General features: G+C 41.3%; 1 protein-coding gene across 6 annotated transcripts; it reads right to left on the reverse strand.

Moving 5' to 3' along the window:
* Positions 1-797: 797 nt before the first annotated feature.
* Positions 798-20045, reverse strand: ZFP69 (ZFP69 zinc finger protein). Of its 6 annotated transcripts, none has more exons than XM_054537455.2 (7): positions 19859-20045; positions 17876-17972; positions 16273-16745; positions 13610-13701; positions 7336-7462; positions 6920-7015; positions 798-2163 (listed from the first exon to the last, which is right to left on the reverse strand). In XM_054537455.2, exons 3-7 carry the CDS (start codon positions 16397-16399, stop codon positions 1025-1027), a joined length of 1581 nt encoding a protein of 526 aa, XP_054393430.1. In that variant the 5' UTR covers positions 16400-16745; positions 17876-17972; positions 19859-20045; the 3' UTR covers positions 798-1024. The 6 variants fall into 6 exon arrangements, with proteins under 6 accessions (XP_054393430.1, XP_054393426.1, XP_054393428.1 ...); XM_054537451.2 differs by having other exon boundaries at positions 6920-7018; positions 19774-20037; XM_054537453.2 differs by having other exon boundaries at positions 19774-20024.
* Positions 20046-21034: the final 989 nt, after the last annotated feature.

Genomic DNA, 21034 nt, shown 5'->3' on the forward strand with positions numbered 1-21034 from the left:
GTGGGCGCCTGTAATCCCAGCTACTTGGGAAGCTGAGGCAGAAGAATTACTTGAACTCTGGAGGCAGAGGCTGCAGTGAGCTGAGAACCTGCCACCACACTCCAGCCTGGGCAATAGAGTGAGACTCCATCTCAAAACAAACAAACAAACAACAAAAAGACAAAGGAAAACTGTATATTTGTATTCTCTTGGATATAAATTTAAAAAGCTGAATGGATACACAAAAAATTATTAAAAATGGTTGCCTCTATGCAGAAATCAATGGTGGAAAATACAGGAAGGAGGCTTTTCACCGTATACAGTTGTTTCCACTTTCTGGACTTTATACCATGTGAAAGCTTTCCCCATTAAAAAATACATTATTTTATTCTTTTTTTGTAGAGACAGGGTCTCACTCTGTTGCCCACCTGAAATGGAGTGGTGATCACAGCTCATTGCAACCTTGAACTCCTGGGCTCAAGTGATCCTTCTGCTTCAGCCTCCTGTGCAGCTAGGACTACAGGCACATGCTACCATGCCTGGCTAATTTTTTAAAAACTTTTTTGCAGAGATGGGTCTTGCTATGTTTTCCAGGCTGGTCTTGACTTCTGGCAAGTGATCCTCCTTCCTTGACCTCCCAAAGTGCTGGGATTACAGGCACAAGCCACTATGCCTGGCCAAAAAAATAAAATTTTAATTTAAAAAAATAGGGTTGATGATATTTTAAGTTATAGTTCCCAAATGCTAGTCTGCAAATCATGAACACCCATGAAAAATAATTTATCAATCCACCATGAAATCAGAAAAAAACTATGTTGTGAATTTTTCATAATGCTGAATTCATTTAAGGACCAGATTTTAATCTTAAGTACTTTTTATAGAGGTGTTAGTAGTCAGTACCTGTCAATGTAATGTTTATTTACAATGGGAAAAATTAAAAGTTGGCATCATTACACCAATTCCTCATATTTAAGTCCTGAAATTTTAAAGCATTCTAAATCACCAATTTACACTTGGCTTTTGTTCTCATGTCAAATATCTGTTTTTACACATTATTTCGGAAGGCGTTCCTCCTGTGTATTTCATGGTGTCGACTAAGTGATGAGTTATAGCTGAAGGCTTTTCCACATTCGTTACATTCATAAGGTTTTTCTCCAGTGTGATGTCTCTGATGTTTTTTGAAGGATGAATCATGCCTATAGGCTTTTCCACAGCGGTTGCATTCATATGCTTTCACTCCTGTATGAACAGTTTTATGGTTACTAAGGTGTATCCTCTGCCTAAAGGCTTTTCCACATTCTTTACATTTGTAGGGTCTCTCCCCAGTATGGATTCTCTGGTGATGTGTTAGATACGCTCTATGACTAAAGGTTTTACAACATGCAGTGCATGCATAGGGCTTCTCCCCGGTATGAATTCTTATATGTTCACTAAGGTGTCTAATCTGTCTAAAGGTTTTCCCACATTCATTGCAAGTAAAGGGTTTCTCCCCAGAATGAGTCCTCAAATGTTGAACCAAGCTAATGTTCTGGCTGAAAGCTTTCTGACATTTATCACATACATAGGGTTTCTCTCCAGTGTGAGTTCTATGATGCTGATTAAGTGATGAGCGATGTCTGAAGGCTTTCCCACATTCCTCACATTCAAAGGGTTTCTCACCAGTATGGATTCTCTGGTGTGTACTGAGGGAAGCACTTTGACTAAAGGCCCTTCCACATTCCTTACATCTGAAAGGTTTCTCACCAGTATGAATTCTCATATGTTCAGTAAGGTGAATAGGTTGTTTGAAGATTTTTTCACATATATTACATTCATAGGTTTTTGTTCTTATGTAACTTGTTGGATGATTAATCAAATCTAATTTGTATGTGTTCCGCTTTGTAGGTGTATCATATTTATGGTGCCTCTGTTCAATAATAACATTTGAATGCACAATGATATTTTCCCCAAATTTGTTAGTTTCTTGGACTCTCTTCTTATGGGTCAAGATGGCTTGTCTCACATCTCTCACACAAGTTTCCTGGTGCCTTTCTAAGACATCATCATATGTGGAGACTTTTCTCAATGTGGAATAAAGTATATCATCCCTCATGAACCTTTCCATCATAATGCCATGATATAAGCGCTCCTGTGAAATGGCACTCTTTGCAGTTGACTCAGTGGTTTCCATTTTACTCTTCGAGTCTGAAAGAAATGAAAAAAAGCTTTGAAAAACCAATTACTGTAGTGGTTATGGAACAGAGATTTAGACAATAATATGGATAAGTGCATGAGATTTTGACTATATTTAAATATGATTATGCTGCTTGGAGAGGTAGTGGGAAAGGAAATTAAGAAACAGTGAACAGGTTAAAAGTGTCATTTTATATATATATATATGTATATATATATATACATATATATATATATTTGAATCTTTTAGTCCTGCTCTAATAATACTAAGTAATAAAATTTCAGAGCTATGACTTAAGAATATAAGTATTTTTAACTGACAACTACTTTTGGAAAACAATCTCAGAAAGATAAAAAGATGTTTCCCTCCCCACTCTGGCAGCAGCAGGAGACATTAGTTCAAAAAATACGGTTTGAACTAAGAACATACACAAGAACATTATGCTTTTATTGAAACGTGTGTGTGTGTATATTTCTCTTTCTATAGTTATTAATATGTTCATGGAAGTATTACTTATACAAAGGAGACTTGTAAGAAACCCAGATTGCTATGCTGTTACTACTGCTAGATTCTAGGAAAATACCCTTTAATAAACCTTTAAGATTTTTACTTGATAAATTTGTTGCACCATTACTAATATTTCAACTGACAGGTCTGTATGTATTCCTGAAAGGTTTAATTTCTTACAAATTCTAAATGACGACAGGCAATAATAATGTCTAATAATATCTATGCTCTGCAGGTCCCTGATTCTGGTCTTGAATAGGGGAGGAGGAAAAGAAGATGACGGGGGAAAAGAAAAGAGGCCATTTATGCATCCCTCCCTAATTCAGTATCCGAGCATGAGGGAGTGTCAAGCTAGTGGGGAAGAAGAGAGGGTTTAGTTTTGAATGAAGTTGGGAGTTTTTATTATTGCACTGAACTAAGTAGGCATTTTACTAAAGTCAAGACTGTTCTTGTTATGTAAAGGAATGGGATCATCAATGGAACTCTCTGAGATTTCATCCAGAGGCTGGGAAAGAACATTCATGGTAGCTTTTATTATTATTTTCATTATTATAAGTTGAGGAAGAGAAAACCCAGGAAAATATACAAACAATGATTGGAATTAATAATAGAGTAAAACAAGGTGGCTGCATAAAAGGTCAATATTCAAAATCAATTTTGTTATTACTTACCAGCAACATAATTTTTTTTTTTTTTTTTTGAGACAGAGTTTCACTCTTGTTGCCCAGGCTGGAGTGCAACGATATGATCTTGGCTCACTGCAACCTCCGCCTCCTGGGTTCAAGCAATTCTTCTGCCTCAGCCTCCCGAGTAGCTGGGATTACAGGCATGTGCCACCACACCTGGCTAATTTTGTATTTTTAGTAGAGACGGAGTTTCACCATGGTGGTCAGACTGGTCTCAAACTCCTGACCTCAGGTGATCTGCCCACCTCAGCATCCCAGAATGCTGGGATTATAGGCATGAGCCACCGCACCTGGCCAGCAACATAATCTTTAAAAATATACCTGTTCACGACTGAGGCTCGGGGAAAAGAAAAGGAAAAAAAATACCATCTACAATAGCAACAAAATAAATATAAGATTTTCAGAATCAATCTAACAAAAAATGTATAATATGTACAGGAGAAAATCCTGAAATGTTACTGAAAAAAATTAGGAAATATCAATAAATGGAGTGCTATATCATATTCCTGGAAAGATTCAATAGCTATTCTAGAAATTCAATTCTATTCCAATCAAAATGCCAGCAGAGTATTTGTGGGTGTGATTTGATGCTCTGATTATATAATTCAAATAGAACAACAAGGAGCCAAGAATAACCAGAACAATTTTAAAGAACAAGGTAGGTGAACTACCTCTACCACATATTAAGTCTCATTATGAAATACAGTTTTTAAGACATCCTGGCATTAGAGTAAGGACAGAAAAACAAAAGAATAAAACAACATAAAGAGAGAAACACGATAGAAAAAGAATATGCAAAACAGAAACAGACCCAAACATATAAAGAAACTTGACAGGTGACAGAGCAGCATTAACTATTCCTGGACTGATTATCCATGTGGAAAAAGTTAATCACATTTCCACCTCATACATACAAATTTATTTATATAAAATAAATTCCAGATGAATTAAACCTAAATGTGAAAAGCAAAACTTTGAAAATATAGGAATATGTAGAAACATGTATGTATGATCCACATATATGATAAATGGAGGATAGCAGGGCACAGCAGCATGCACCTGTAGTACCACCTACTAAAGAAGCTGAGGCAGAAGAATCACTTGAGCCCAGGAGTTCGAGGCCAGCTTGGGCAACATAGCAAGACCCAGGCTCTAAAAACAATTTTTAAAAAAAGTTTACAAAAAAGAATAATAAGGCATAAAAGGGTTTCTTAAACAAAAAGCACAAACAATAAAGCAAAACCTGATAAATTCAGTAACATTAAATTTAGAAACTCACATCTATCAAAAGACACTAATTTTGAAAAGTCAAAGATGGGCCACTGACCTAGAGTAAACATTTGCAAAACATAAAGCTATCAAGGATTATTATCTAGAATGAATACACACACACACACACACACACACACACACACACACATTTTTCTACCAATCAATAAGAAAAAAGATTATAGAAACATTGGTAAGGGATATAAACAGGTAATTAACAGAAGAGCCTGGCATTAGAGTAAGGACAGAAGAAGAGATGGATGGATGGTCAATGAACATGAGAAATATACTTCCTTTCACTGGTAATCAGGAAAATGAAAGAAACAAGATACCATAACCCAGTGAATTTACAAAAATCTTAAAGTTTGACAATAACAAATGTTGACAAAGATGCTGAGTTATGGAACCTCTCAAACCCTGTTAATGGGAGAATAAACTGGTGTAACAGCTTTGAAGAGCAAATTGGTAATACCTAGCAAAATGAAAGTGCATTTATTCTACAACCCAACAATTTTGCTTTTACCAACTATCTTAGAGAAACACTTGCATTATGTATACAATAAGTTATGTACACAAAGGTTTGCTGTAGCATCTTTGTAACCCCCAAATTTGGAAACAATGTAAATGTCTATCAACAGGAAAATGAATAAGAACATTGTGGTTTATTAACTCAATGGAAATGAATGAACTAGAATAACATACTGAGGAATATCACCAGTGTTGAATGAGAAAAGCAAAAGGAAGAAGTATATATACCATTTATTTAAAGAAAGAGAACATGCAAAACAATGCTATATATTGTTTAGTATGTATACACCGATATATAGACTGCTTTTACTACATTATACATGTAATAAAAGCAAGAAGACATGGAAATGATAATTTTTCAACGCAGAGTGGTTATTTCAAAAGGTGTGAGGGGGACAGTGGAGCTTCAACTCTGTTTTATTTCTTAGTCTAGGTGGAAGCTACACAGAAATGTGTTATAATGTTTTCTATGCCTTTCTGAATGTCTAAAATATTTCACAATAAAAAGCAAAGTTTGAGGAGATTGCTAGGGACCCCGAGATTTGGTGAGAAGGAATCCTTTGGTAATTTATCTTACAGAAGTTTTCATAAGTAGCTGTTACAAAAAATTAAGATATATAAGTTAAAAAGAGAATGAGAATTGAAGCTGGAATTGTAAAATGAACACTGGCAAGACGTAAAAATGGAGTGCAGGAAAATTAAAGATTTGTAGAATGCAATGAGAGTCTTGGAAAGAGATTGGTTTTCTGTGAAAATACCACATACATCTGACTGCTTAGAGAAAGCTTTAGATTGGCAGCCCTTAGGATACTGGAAAAAGGGAAAATCAAGCTCAGCCTTAATGAGGACAAGACTGCTCTTTCCTCCAACTCCAGAGGGACTTTTGCAAGGGCTCAGTGAAGGAAAGGGCTAAGGAAGGGACGGGTGATATTAGTTTAGTGGAGGGTCTGTCCAGTGGTCTGAGCCCTCCCCACAGCCGAGGCTTTGAGCACTCTGACCTGCATATTAAAATTCCATCTGCCTTGGTGATTTGGTTTGAATATTTATCCCCTCCAAATTTCATGCTGAAATGTGATCCCCAGTGTTGGAGGTGGGGCCTGGTGGGAAGTGTTGGATCATAGGGTTGGATCACTCATGAATGAGTGTCCTCCCCATGGTAATGAGTGAGTTCTCACTCTGAGTTCACGTGACATCTGGTTTTTTAAAAAGCCTGGCACCGGCCTGGCACAGTGGCTCACGCCTGAAATCCCAGCACCTTGGAATTGGAAGGCCAAGGTGGGCAGATCACAAGGTCGAGATCGAGACCATCCTGGCCAACATAGTGAAACCCCATTTCTACTAAAAATACAAAAATTAGCTGAGTGTGGTGGTGCATAACTGTAGTCCCAGCTACTCGGGAGGCTAAGGCAGGAGAATCGCTTGAACCCCAGAGGCGGAGGTTGCAGTGAGCCAAGATTGCGCCACTGCACTAAAGCCTGGTGACAGTGCGAGACTCTGTCTCAAAAAAGAAAAAAGGAAAAGAAAAAAAAGAAAAGGAAAAAAAAAAGGCACCTGGCACCTCCTCCTTCACTCTCATGCTCCAGCTCCCACCATGTGATATGCCTTTCACCATGATTGTAAATTTCTTGAGGCCCTCACCAGGAGCAGATGCCAGCGCCATGCTTCCTGTACAGCCTGCAGAACCATTAGCCAATTAAACTTCTTTTCTTTATAAATTATGGAGTCTCAGGTATTCCTTTACAGCAACACAAAAACAGACTAACACACTTGGTCTCACCTGAACTGGGATCTCCTGGGCCTTCTTTCTCTGCCATCCATGGCTCTTCTCCTTTCTCTAACTGGGATATCACACTAGGTTTGGAAAGTTGATATCCTGCTTACGTAGTAGAAAAAAAAAAGTGTGAATGTTTACGCTGATGTCTAAGAACCATCCCCAGAATTTTGTTCGAGTCTTCTGGTATTCAGGGTCTCCACAAGTGGAAAGGGGTGGGTCTTTCTATTCTAACTGTGTGTAGTAAAGGTGTTCCCCAAGAAAGTCAAATCAGATATGCCCTCACTTGGTTTTCAAAGGGAATAAGACATCTTTAATACAGAACCCAAATCAAGCCTCAAGGAATCCACACATCAATAACTTAAAATAATGACTCTCCTGTAATGGGTGGGTTTCTGGATGCATGGATAGCCAAGTCTTACCCACTGACACCAAGTTGCTGTAGTTCTCCAGCATCACCTCTCGGTATAGATTCTGGTGAGCAGGAGCCAGCTGCCCCCACTCTTCCTGGGTGAAGTCAATAGATATGTCCTTGAAAGTCAACAATTCCTAAAACATCAAACACATTCCTTTTTAGCTGGAGACCACTTCTGTTAAGTTCCAAGGAGTTCTGACAGTATTCTAAATTCTGAGAGATTCTAAACTTACTTTTATCAGGAGCCTTCTCTGGATCTGTTTGGAGATACTCTGATCTCCAAATCTGATCAACAAAACTGTCTGGAACTGTAGACTGTTTGGATCTCTAATCTGGAGATTACTATAAATAATGTAATATATAGAAAGACAGATGGTGATACATGCCTTAGAAAAAAACTAAGCAGGTTAAGAGACACTGAGAGAACCACAGCGAGGGTAGGATAATCTTTTATGTAAAGTGGTTGGGGAAGGCTCTCTAAAAGGATGATATTTGACCAGAGACATCAATTCAGTAAAGGAGAGAACCACATGGAAATCTGAGAGAAGAGCATCCTAGGCAGGTGCAAAGGACCTAAGGTGACAGCGTCCTTGGCTTGAGGAACAGGAAAGTGAACAGCATGGCTGGAGGTAGCCTGGTTGATTGGAGAGTGGAAAGAGATGAAATCAAGAGAGGTGGAGATGAGGAACAGGGTGGGATAGGGATAGAGGTTCCCCCACCACCTCGCGCACTTATTGTCACAAAGACCTATGCATTCTTACTGAGCTTGAATTCTGAGGCCCTGCTGGAGTTTAATGCAAAAATGAACAAAACTGTCTGGAACTGTAGTCTAATCCCTTCCTAAGCTCAAATGCTAAAAAGAAAAGCCCTCAGCAATTGTGGCATGGGCTAATGAGAAGTATACTCAATCAAATTAAAGCTGCATGACAGCCAGAGCTCAGCCACAGCTCTAGGAGGAGCCCCTCACCTTAACCACCAGAGAGATGAAAGGGTTTGCAAATCGAACAAACCAAAACAAATGAATAAACTGTATATATGTGTGTGTGTATACATACAAAACACACACATGTATGTGTGTATATACACATGCACTCCTGCCTTGGCCCCTCAAAGTGTTTGGATTACAGGCATGAGACACTGTGCCCAGCTTAGAGATCACTTTTTTTTTTTGAGACAGAGTCTCACTCTGTTGTCCAGGCTGGAGTGCAGTGGTGCGAGCTCAGCTCACGGCCACCTCCCGAGTTCAAGCGATTCTCCTGCCTCGGCCTCCCAGGTAGCTGGTATTACAGGTGCACGCCACCACGTCCAGCTAATTTTTGTATTTTTAGTAGAGACCGGGTTTCACCATGTTGGTCAGACAGGTCTCGAACTCCTGGCCTCAGGTGATTCGCCCACCTCAGCCTCCCAAAGTGCTGGGATTACAGGCGTGAGCCACCGTGCCTGGCCTGAGAGATCACTTTTTACTGTGATATGCAATTTACTGGAGAGATGAAGTGCTAATACAGAGATGCTTAGCATCACACTGAATTTTAAGTAGATACTCGAAACACCTGAGCACACTACAATAGCCACAGGAGATAGCTATAAAATTATCATACTAATGCAATATGTGTACTATAGTTTATTTTATGCAGTAGTGATTTAATACTGCATCTTTACATTTGTTTACATTTCTCTCAACTGCGAATGGCACCATGAATAGTCTGTGCACATAAGCTTTGAAAATTTTTAACTTTTTATAATAGATAACGTATATCTCTTATGGTAGTAAATGATAAAATAGACTAGTACCTACATATATTTTATGATTCATAACATACCTAACTTTTTCTTAATTTTTTTGATACTCCTAGGCTACACGGTCCATCTGCAAGTTTTTTCAAATTGTCACAAATCTCCAAAAAATGTTTCAATATTTTTACTGAAAAAAGTCTGTATAGAAGTGGATCTGCACAGTTCAAACCTGCGCTGCTCAAGAATCAACTAACTGTAGGCCGGGCGCAATGGCTCATGCCTGTAATCCCAGCACTTTGGGAGGCTGATGCAGGCGGATCATGAGGTCAAGATATCGAGACCAACCTGGCTAACATGGTGAAACCCCGTCTCTACTAAAAATACAAAAATTAGCTGGGCGTGGTGGTGTAGGCCTGTAGTCCCAGCTACTCGGAAGGCTGAGGCAGGAGAATCGCTTGAACCCGGGAGGCGGAGGTTGCAGTGAGCCGAGATCTCGCCACTGCACTCCAGCCAAGCAACAAAGCAAGATTCCATCTCAAAAAAATAAAAATAAAAATAAAAGAACCAACTGTAAATGAAAATTCTACAAGTGAAAAATACATCTACAAAATTCACTGGATGGGCTTAAAGTAGATTAGACCATGATGAAGATAAGATCAGTGAAACTTAAGATGGGTCAATAAATATTATTCAAACTACAGTACCAAGAGAAAAAAATCTGTGGGATAATATCAAGTGGTCTATTATACATGTAATTAGAATCTCAGGGCTAGGTGGGGTGGCTCATGCCTGTAATCCCAGCACTTTGGAAGGCCAAGGCAGGAGGATTGCTTGAGCTCAGGAGTTTGAGACCAGCCTAGGCAACATTGGAAGACCCTATCTCTACAAAAAAATACAAAAATTAGCCAGGCATGGTGGCGTGCACCTGTAGCCCCAGCTACTCAGGAGCTCAGGAGGCTGAGGCAGGAGGACCACTTAAGCCTGAGAGGTAGTGATGGAAGGGAGGAAGGAAGGAAGGGAGGGAGGGAGGGAAGAAGGGAGGAAGAGAAGAAGGAAGGGAGGGAGAAAGAGCAATCTCAGAAGAGAGAATAGGTAGAAAAAATATTTGAAAAATAATGGCTGAAGATTTTCCAAACTAACGGGAAAAAAAAATTAACCCACAGATCCAAGAAGCTCAGCAAACCCCAAAAAGGATAAACTCAAAAGAAAATCACAGCAAGGCACAGTGGCTCATGCCTGTAATTCCAGCACTTTGGGAGGCCATGGTGGCAGATCACTTGAGGTCGGGAGTTTGAGACCAGCCTGGCCAACATGGTGAAACCCCATCTCTACTAAAAATACAAAAAATAAAAAATAAAAAAATAAAAAAAAAATAAGGCGGGTGTGGTAGTTAACATCTGTTATCCTAGCTACTTGAGAGGCTGATGTGAGAGGATTGCTTGAACCCAGGAGGTTGAGGTTGTGCAACTGCACTCCTGCCTGGGTGACAGAGCAAGACTCTGTCTCAAACAACAACAACAACAACAAATCACACCTATGCACATCAGATAAAAGTTGACATAAAACAGATATATCACATAAAAAGAATAACAGCTGCCTTCTCATCACAGATAATACAATCTAAAAGATAACGGAACATTTTTAAACTACTTAAAGAAAAAGCAGTCAACCTAGAATTCTTTATCCAATAAGATCCTCAAATAGAAAGATAATATAAAGAAATGTTTAGATCAATAAAAGTTGTGAGAATTTGTCACCAGAACACCCACATTATAAGAAATGCTAAACGAAGTTCTTTAAGCTGAATGGAAATGATGCAAGATAGAAACCTGGAATGAAAGGAAAAAGGAAGAGTGCCTAAATGGATAAATATGAGGGCAAATACGAAAGACATATTGTTTTCCATTTTCATAATTTGTTATAAGACAGTTTACTATTAAAAGCAAAATTAAGAACAATGTGCTGTGGTGTTTTTACATAAAACAAAATGTATACTGACAAAACACTAAGAGTGGGAAGGAGTATATGAAAATACACTGTCTTTCATATCATATGTGAAGCCATAAAACATTAATTCAAAGTAACTGTGGAATGTTACTTTTGTAACGTGTAATGTTAAATACAATTTGTAACATTCCACAGTTACTTTGAATTAATATTATATGGCTTCGCATATAATATGATTGTTTTAAAACCAAACAAACAAAAAAGAAGGCAGGAAAAGAGAAACAAATAAACAAAGTCTAGATAGGACAAATAGCAAACAAAAACAAAAGTATACACTTAGACCCAACCATACTGATTGCTTTATTTTTTATTTTATTATTAATTTTTTTGAGACGGAGTTTTGCTCTTGTTGCCCAGGCTAGAGTGCAATGGCGCAATCTTGGCTCATGCAACCTCCGCCTCCCGGGTTCAAGTGATTCTCCTGCCTCAGCCTCCTGAGTAGCTGGGATTACAGGCATACACCACCACGTCCGGCTAATTTTGTATTTTTAGTAGAGATGGGGTTTCTCGATGTTGGCCAGGCTGGTCTCAGACTCCTGACCTCAGGTGATCTGCCCGCCTCCGGCTCCCAAAGTGTTGGGACCACAGGCGTGAGCCACCATGCCCGGCCACTTAAGCTTTTTACAATCTCAGTTTCCTCAAATAAGAAGTTCAAATGCTAATATCTGCAATCTAGGATTGGAATATATTGCAGCTTTATTTATAGTAATATGGAAGAAGTAATGATAATAGTCTAAAGAGTTATCGCTACATTCTACTTATCTGGAATTTTTCACTTCCTACATTTATCATAAACTGATGGGTTTAAAGGATTAAATTTTTTTAAATTGAAGTACAATTTACATACAGGAAAATACACTAAGAAAGTGTACAGTTTGGGCTGGATACAGTGGCTCATCTGTAATCCCAGCACTTTGGGAGGCCGAGGCAGGATTGCTTGAGCTCAAGAGTTTGAGACCAGTTGGACAACACAGTGAGACCCTATTTTTTTTTGTCATTTTTTAAATTGGCAGAGTATGGTGGCATGTTCCTGTAGTCCTAGCTACTTGGGAGGCTTAGGCAGGAGAATTGCTTGAGCCCAGGAGTTTGAGGTTGCAATGAGTTATGATTGTACCACTGCACTGCAGCCTGAGCTACAAAGTGAGACTCAGTCTCTAAAAAAAAATTTAAAAAGGTGTATGGTTTGATTTTGACATACGTAACATTATGTAATCAAGACAGAGAACATTTCCACCATCTCAGAACATTCCCTCATGCCCCTTTTTAATCCGTATTCCACTCCACCTCCAGTTGATCCATCAGTTGATTCCACCCCACCCCCAGATCTCATTTAAAAATGAGATCTCTATTTTTAAAAAGAATATATGTTCTGCAGTTGTTAGACGTAGTGTTCCATAAGTGTTAATTAGGTTAAATTGGTTGATAGTGTTGTTCTAATCTTCCATATCCTTGATGAGTTTTTGTCTACTGGTTACATCAATTACTGAGAGAGGAGTGTTAAAGTTTCTAATTATTGTGATTTTGTTTATATCTCTCTTTAGTTCTGTTAATTTTGCTTTATTTTGAAGTTCTGTCATCACATGTATAAACACTTAGAATTGTTGACCCTCTTATTATTATGAAATGTCCCTTTTTGCCTAGTAATACTCCTAGGCAAAATACGCAGAAGTCCACTTTGCGTGATATAATATATGCCTCCAATGTTCTTTTAATTATTGTTTGTACGGTATAGCTTTTTTCATCTTTTTACTTTAAACTTGAAACTGTCTCAAAAAAAAAAAAAATCTAAAGTAATTGCCCCAGATCACTGAGCAACCAGACAAATGTTGTACCATCTAATTTCAGGACTCCAGTTCGTTTCACTTAAAACTCTTCTGTCCTCCAATAAGATCTAAGTCTTTCTTTCACATATATTCTACAATTTTCCTTCCATTTCATCTCTGTTTCCAATATGCAGTACAGACTATCCCATTTGTGACAAGCTGTTGTAGCTGCTCTCAGTGGCTACTCTAGCTTTTCTGCCCAGCCTGTCTGATGTGTGCACTGTGTGGCCTATTTCTTCTCTACTCACTTCTCCTTTGGTTCTGGTTTGACCTGTGTTTTCAATATTACACGGGTCACCTCTCAAAGTTCACGGTTTAATACATGTACATCGCTAAGAAAGTCAGAACCTTCTTACACATTTTGATTTTGAGTATTTTATTGATATTTCTTTTAGATCTCAAGTGGTATCAGTTGGTTTTTAGGGGCTAGAAGTATATCACTCATTTCACTTTCTTTATAGAAAGTAGCATCATACTAGATTCAGATGTTGGTAAGAAACAAGAGTGACATGGAGGGAGACCCCTATGAGTAGGGAAATTGCCACCACTGGAGCCCAATTTTCTGTAAAAGTGCAACTTGCATTGAGCTCCTTAGGTTGAATTTGTTAGTCTTAATACCCTACCTCACCACCACTCCCACCTCTGCAAAAAAGACAGGTTATATACCCTAAAAACACAAGAAGCAATGTCAAGAAAATGAGACGAATCCCTATTCACCTGGGATTCTGCTGTCGGGAGTCCAGGGGTCACTTCATCCTCTAAACTTTCTCTCTGGGTCTTTATGTGATCAGCATCCTGAGACAGCAGAGCTGGGGAAGGAAAAGAGCCATGAGTTTTGCATCTCCCCAAATCACCCAAATAGAGAAACTGCCTGCAGACCCACTCAATGTGGCTCCTCCACCAAAAAGGTTCACAAAGAGGGACATTGAGAGTGACTCAAGAGCAGCCTGAAGCCTCCTTAATGAGGAGGACCTGCTGCAAGTTGCTTTGGGCATTAATGTTTCCCAATGATCAAAAACTATGTATGAGAGAACAAAGTATTTAAATGGAGAATCCTTTAAATCCCACACCCCCTCCAAAAAACTCTACCAATGCTCAATACTGGTCCAAAAGCACAGCTCTAACAGGCCACTCCTTTGTTCAAAAATCCTTAAAGGTTCCCCACTGACAAGAAAGAAAAATGCAAACACTCCACCATGGACTTCAAGGCACTCTACAATCTGCCCAAAGCATATTTTCTCAACAATGGGTACTGCTAAACCACCATCCCTTATACATGGGACACGTCCACCCACCACATTATTAGTCAGTCAGACTAAAGATTCTCAGACTAAAGATTCCCCATTTTCTTCAAGGCACCCACTTTTGTATCCTTTCCCCAAATCTACACAAAAAACCTAAGACATTCTTCAAGGCCCAAATCAATGCTACCTGCTCTGTGAAAATTTCCTAAATACATACAACCAGGCCGGGTGCGGTGGCTCATGCCTGTAATCTCAGCACTTTGGGAGGCCGAGGTGGGTGGATCACGAGGTCAGGAGTTCGAGACCAGCCTGGCCAATATGATGAAACCCCATCTCTACAAAAAATACAAAAACTATAACAACGTAAAAGCTAATTAAGGTCACAAACTTTGATGAAACCCTTGAAGTCCAAATCTTCTTGATATTGTGAATTGTACTCCTTCCAGTTTAGTTTCTTCTGGACTTCCCTTACTTAACTGACTACCTTTTAAAATTTGCACACATTATGATTAAAATTGGGCCTCTACTCTGATGATTCCTATTTCCTCTCATTTTAAAGTGCAAACTAACATTCAAATAAACATTAGCATCAAGTAGTGCAGACATTTGTATGCATTTCCTTGATTCAATTTTTTTTTTTTTTTTTTTTCTAAGACGGAGTCTTGCTCTGTTGCCCAGGCTGGAGTGCAGTGGCGCGATCTCCGCTCACTGCAAGCTCTGCCTCCCAGGTTCATGCCATTCTCCTGCCTCAGCCTCCCGAGTAGCTGGGACTACAGGTGCCTGCCACCGTGCCCAGCTAATTTTTTTTGTATTTTTAGTAGAGACGGGGTTTCACCATGGTCTCGATCTCTTGACCTCATGATCCACCCGCCTCGGCCTCCCAAAGTGCTGGGATTACAGGCGTGAGCCACCACGCCTAGCCTCCTTGATTCAATTTCTTGTGACCTTACTAGCTTTGAACTGGAATTGCACCATTTCGTAGATAAAGGAAACTAAGTACATTGCTGCACTTTTAAGTTTTCAAAACAGTGTTTTAAAATTGCATGATTTTTTTTTAACTCAGTTTAAAAAGACTAAAACGTTCTTTCAAAAGAGGCATCTAACTGTGTTCCTAATTCTGTATATGGGCTTAGGTTTTGTAACCAATAAAAAAAAAAAAGCTGCTATCAAATAAGAAAAAAGCAATGCAAAAATTAGCCGGGCGTGGTGGTGGGCACCTGTAGTCCCAGCTGCTCGGGAGGCTGAGCCAGGAGAATCGCTTGAACCTGGGAGGCAGAGGTTGCAGTGAGCTGAGATCACGCCACTGCACTCCAGCCTGGGCAACACATCGAGACTCCATCACAAAAAAAAAAAAAAAATTACAACCAGAACAAAGTTTCCTGTCTCTTGTGTTCCAAAAGAACTTTTCTTAGGCTGCTTTCTATTATTTTGATTGAGGTGTATGCCTATCTCAATCTATTGGTAATCAGAATTAGAGATAATTATTCATTTTTCCATCTTTTAAGATCTTTAGCCAAAGTCCCTGCCTGACACAGCTAGAACAATAAATACTGGTTGAGTGTAAAGCATTAAAAGTATGAATTAAAACACCACATGAGATACATGACTTCCTCCATCCTTCTATTTACTCCTAACCAGACCACTAAATAAGGTGATTGCTGGGCATCTCTCTCACAGTTCAAGATAACATGAGAGTAATCTGGCATGTCATTCCTGCCTCTCAGCAGATGAAAAGAAAAAACTGATACTTGTGATAATATTGGGTTGGGGCTAAAATGACTGGAACCTGTGCAGGAAAACCCTTAGAGGACTTAAGGACGGCAGAAATCTTAGACCCGTGTCTGTGAATCAGATTCCCACACTCAGGCACCACTGGCGAGGATCACCTTGTATTCTGTCTTCCTGCCACATGTAGTATTTGAAGATGGGAGATGAGAGCAGCTGAAAGCACGGGTCACAAGGAGTCCATGCTGGAGCCCAAGATTTTCCCTCGCAGCTGTCCCTTTCCCAAAAACCACAAGAATGAACCCCCAGAGACTTTCTCTCCCTCCTTCTCTCCACTTCAATGAAGTGTGTACCTATCTTTTCACACACAAGTGAGATCCCCTTCTTCCCCCTCCATCAGTCCATTCTCACCTTCTCCTTCAAACATTTTAGTCACATCCTCCCACAGGGGCGCCCCCTCCACAGCCTTCTTTGGATGTCGCAACTTCACCCAGGTGCTGGCCTCAGTAGGCAGGGTGATCAGGAGCTGCTGTGGCATGATGCCTGCCTTACTGGACTTGTCCACTTCTGGTGAGGAAATTGCCAGAAGCTCTTGATGAGACGCTTCACAGTTGTGGGGTGTTGCTCAGATTCCAATCACCTGCCCTCAGGACTTTGGTGTGTCCCTGCAGCACCAGGACCCGGGGGTTCCTAGAGGCTGATGTGACTTTAACAATTCTGGAAAACAAACTCCCCTTTAAATCAAGCACTTTCTTTGGGAGGCAGCCAGTTAGTTAGGTTTGAGTTCATGTCTCCATACTCTTTAGAGGAGCAAAAGGGAAGGGAAGAGGGATCCAGAAGTACTTGTCTCCAGAACTCCAGAATCTGCAGAAATATATTTAAAACTGCAAAATACGCAAAAGAAAAATATGTTATCCATGCAGGAATAAATATAATACATGTTCCTGGATGTGGCTCTATTTCCAGTTCCATACATACATACACAAACATACAAAGATGTACAAACATGCACAGACCCTGCCTCATCTTCCCTCCTTGTAAGCTGCATGCATCTTCTGCCTGGGTACAGACGGGGTTTAAGAGGGCAGGCTTTGAAATCAGCCTGGCTGCTTAGAAACCTGGCTTAGAAACTTAGAAACCTGACACTTGCACTTAAAAGCTCTAAGACACTTCAACTCTCAGCTTCAGTTTCTTAATCTATAAAATGGAGATAATAATTGTATTCTATAGAGTTGTAATGTTGGTTGAGACAATGCTAGGCATACAGTAAACCCTTAATAAACATTGTTATAAACCTGTTATCATATTGCTGAATCATAGTATTAGTTTTTAAAGTTAGAAACAAATCTGAATTTAAAGTTCAAAATATCTCAACTGACAGAATAATGACATAGCTGCATTTTGGCATGAGCAAGCAGTGACAGCCACGTCACCACCCACGCAGATGCCCAGCAGCTGGCAAGTTCCTTTGAACCACACTGGGAAGATGCATCTTGGTTTCAGAAATGTTAAAATTGGGGAAGAGGGTATGTCTTCAAATGGTGTAAATTTAGTATAATGAGGACTATTGCAGAATGGTAATAGGCAAATTTGGAAACCACTCAAATCCATCACCTCAAACAACCCCTAGAAGCTGAGCAGGTGCTTTGACCGTGACCAGGTCCAAAGTATACGGCACCCCAAGAACAGTCGGAGCTATGCGGGAAGGGAGCTGGCCCAACTTTTTGAAGTTTGTTGGAGAAGGATGGGTATGTGACTTATGGGCGTGTGTGCGTGTGTGTGTGTCACTATATGCAGAGACAGGAGCTGCGTGTATTCTAGGAATTGGAGCTTGTGAAAAATATCCCACCCCTGAATACATAAAAAGTCTTGTTACCAAAGTGCAGGAATTTTCGAATCTTACTTGGGAAACAGTTAATGGCTGAGAAGCTTCATATCGAAGATGCCCCACCCTCACAGTGCTCCCAGACATGCCACCCTCGGACTTAAAGATTGCACACAGACTCCTACTCACCACATCGGCCTTGGACCCAGGTAGGACCAGAGACGGGGGCGTGGGAGTGCTCGCTCTTGAGGTTTTCAGCGGTAAAGAGTGTCTCTTTAGAGACGGACTAAGTGGTAACAGATATAAAAGGACTGGTCTCAGCCTTTTATAGACAGATCACATCTCCACTCAACGCAATCATTCTCCAAGAAGCGTCCAGCGTTGAGGTCGGCTTCCTTCGGAAGCCCGGAGGACCCTCGGCCTCCGAAGTGGACGAGAGTCTGCTCCAAATTCCCATCAGGGGCCCGCCAGGAGGATGGGCTTTCCCAGCCGCGCCCCCAGGAGCGAGGCTTTGAGGGCCGGAATGGGAGGGATGCCCTGAGCCGGCGTCTTGCAGACCCGGGCGAGGATACACCCCCCTGGCTGCGGCTTTAACACGGGGCCGGCGGCTGCAGCCAAGCCCACCCAGCCTGGCCTCTTAGGCCGCAGCCGGGTGTGTCGCCTGGCCTCTGCCCTCCGGCCGCGCCCTCTCGGCCGCTTGCACCGCCGGCCGCTCTCGCTCCAGCCCTGGCGGCTCCGGGGCCCACCCCGCCCAGTCCCGCTGCAGCAGCCACAACCCGCGCGTCTTCCGGCGGGTTATGAGCCGCCTCCGCCGGCTCCGCCCACAGGGGGCGGCCACGGAGCCCTCCCTCTCCCGGGAAGCAGCGCGCGCCCTCGAACCCGGAAGCTGGAAGCTGCCCGAGCGCGCCTCCGTGGGCCGCCCGGAAACGTGGGTAGCGGCCACCCAGCCACACCGCCCCACGTTTCCTCACAGCGGTCCTTGGGAGACCTCCTTCAGCCTTTCCGGTGAAGCGCCTTCTCTGTCATTCATTCATTCACTCATTCATTCATTCATTCATTCATTCATCTATCCTGATTGTGTAAGATCTACCCCCACATTCTTATAGGCCCTGAGTATACAGCAGTTAACAAAACGCAGTTCCTGCTTTCTTGGAACTTAATTACATTGAAATTAATTGACAATAACAAATAGAAAAATAAATAGATAATACCCCAGGCGATGGTGAGGACCATGAAGAAAAGGAAAGCAGGATGGGGAGATGATGGGCTAGGGTATTTGAATCAACCCACCGTAGAAAACAATTAAATTTAAAAATAAAATTCTGGAATACATATATTTGTATGTGTGTGTGTGTATATACATATATATATATATATATATATATAAATTTTTTTTTTTGAGACGGAGTTTGGCTCTTGTTGCCCACGCTGGAGTGCAGTGGCGCGATGTCGGCTCACTGCAACCTCTGCCTCCCGGGTTCAAGCGATTCTCCTGCCTCAGCCTCCGGAGTAGCTGGGATTACAGGCATGCACCACCATGCCCAGCTAATTTTGTATTTTTAGTAGAGATGGGGTTTCTCCATGTTGGTCAGGCTGGTCTCGAACTGCGGACCTCAAATGATTCACCCGCCTCAGCCTCCCAAATTGCTGGGATCACAGGCGTGAGCCACCGCACCCGGCATATATATATAATTATTCTTGAGACAGAGTCTCACTCTGTCGCCCAGGCTGGAGTGTAGTGGTGCAATCTCTGCTCACTGCAACCTCCACCTCCCTGCTTCAAGTAATTCTCCCTGCCTCAGCCTCCTGAGTAGCTGGGATTACAGGTGCCTGCCACTAAGCCTGGCTAATTTTTGTTTTTTTTAGTGGAGACGGGGTTTCACCATGTTGATTAGGCTGGTCTCAATCAAACTCCTGGCCTCAAGTGACCCAACCACCTCGGCCTCCCAAAGTGCTGGGATCATAGGTGTGAACCACTGCGCCCAGCAGGAATATATATTTTTAATGTTCTTAAAAGCGTGTTATTAGTTTGCTAGGGCTGCCATTAAAGAAATCACAGATTAGCTTAAACAACAGAAATTTCTCACAGTTCTGGAGGCTAGAAATCCAAGATAAAGTGTGGGCAGGTTTGGTTTGTCCTAAGGTCTATCCCCTTGGCTTGCAGATGGTCACCTTCTTTGTCTTCACATGGTTTTGAGGTAGGAGAGCCGCAGGACTTATTTCCCTGGTAGCTAAGGGATGAAGTGTAAAAACCTGCAAGAACCAGCAGATGGTGAGGAAAGAGATCCCTAGCCACCCTCATTGTTCATTATCATAAGATATTCCCACCAGTGCCAAGACAGTTTACAAGTGCCATGGCAGTGACCTGGAAGTTGCCATCCGTTTCTATGGCAATGACCTGGAAACTATTAACCTTTTCCTAGAGAGTTCTAAATAACCTACTCCTTAATTTGCATGTAATTGAAAGTGGTTATACATGAATATAAATACAGTTGCCCAAAGCCCACACATTGCCAACTATGAGTGCACTCCCTATGAGTTATCCCTGCTCCAGAAGGAACTGTGCAGTTCAGTAAAAGATTACTAACACCACCAACTCACCCTTGAATTCTTTCCGGGGAAAAGGTAAGAATTCTCCTAGGCTAAGCTCGGATTTTGGCTTGCCTATCTTGCATCAATTTCATGTGTGTGTGTGCTCTCTGTGTCCAAATTTCCTCTTTTTATAAGGATACCAGTCAGATTGGCTTAGAGCACACCCTAATGCTTCATTTTAACTTAATCACCTCTGTAAAGGCCCCATTTCTGAACACAGTCATATTGGTTAGGGTCTTGTGAATGGGTCTCTTGAGCCCATGTCGTATCGTATCTAAGATACGACAAGATAGTAGGAGGTCCATCACAGTGGCTCACACCTGTAGGCCTAACTACTTGGGAGGCTGACGTGGGAAGATCCCTTGGGCCCAGGAGCTGGAGGTTGCAGTGAGCTATGATCATGCCACTGCACTCCAGCCTGGGTGAAAGAGCAAGACCCTGTCTCAGAAGAAGAAAAAAAAAAAAAAGCCAGAATCCAGGTAGGTAATACAACTTGGAAGCTGCTTTTGTCCTGACGGCATTATTTACCTAGAAGGAAAATGATAATCGTCCTTTTGAACTTCAAAGAGGAAAAAAATAAAACACAATGAGTGGGGAGTAAGATAGAAGACCTTCCTTACTGCTGGGCGTGGTGGCTTACGCCTGTAATCCCAGCGCTTTGGGTGGCCAAGGCAGGTGGCTCACCTGAGGTTGGGAGTTTGAGACCAGCCTGACCAACATGGAGAAACCCTGTCTCTACCAAAAATACAAAAATTA

This window comes from Pongo abelii, chromosome 1 (genome assembly GCF_028885655.2).
Source record: "Pongo abelii isolate AG06213 chromosome 1, NHGRI_mPonAbe1-v2.0_pri, whole genome shotgun sequence".
NCBI classification, from domain to species: domain Eukaryota; kingdom Metazoa; phylum Chordata; class Mammalia; order Primates; family Hominidae; genus Pongo; species Pongo abelii.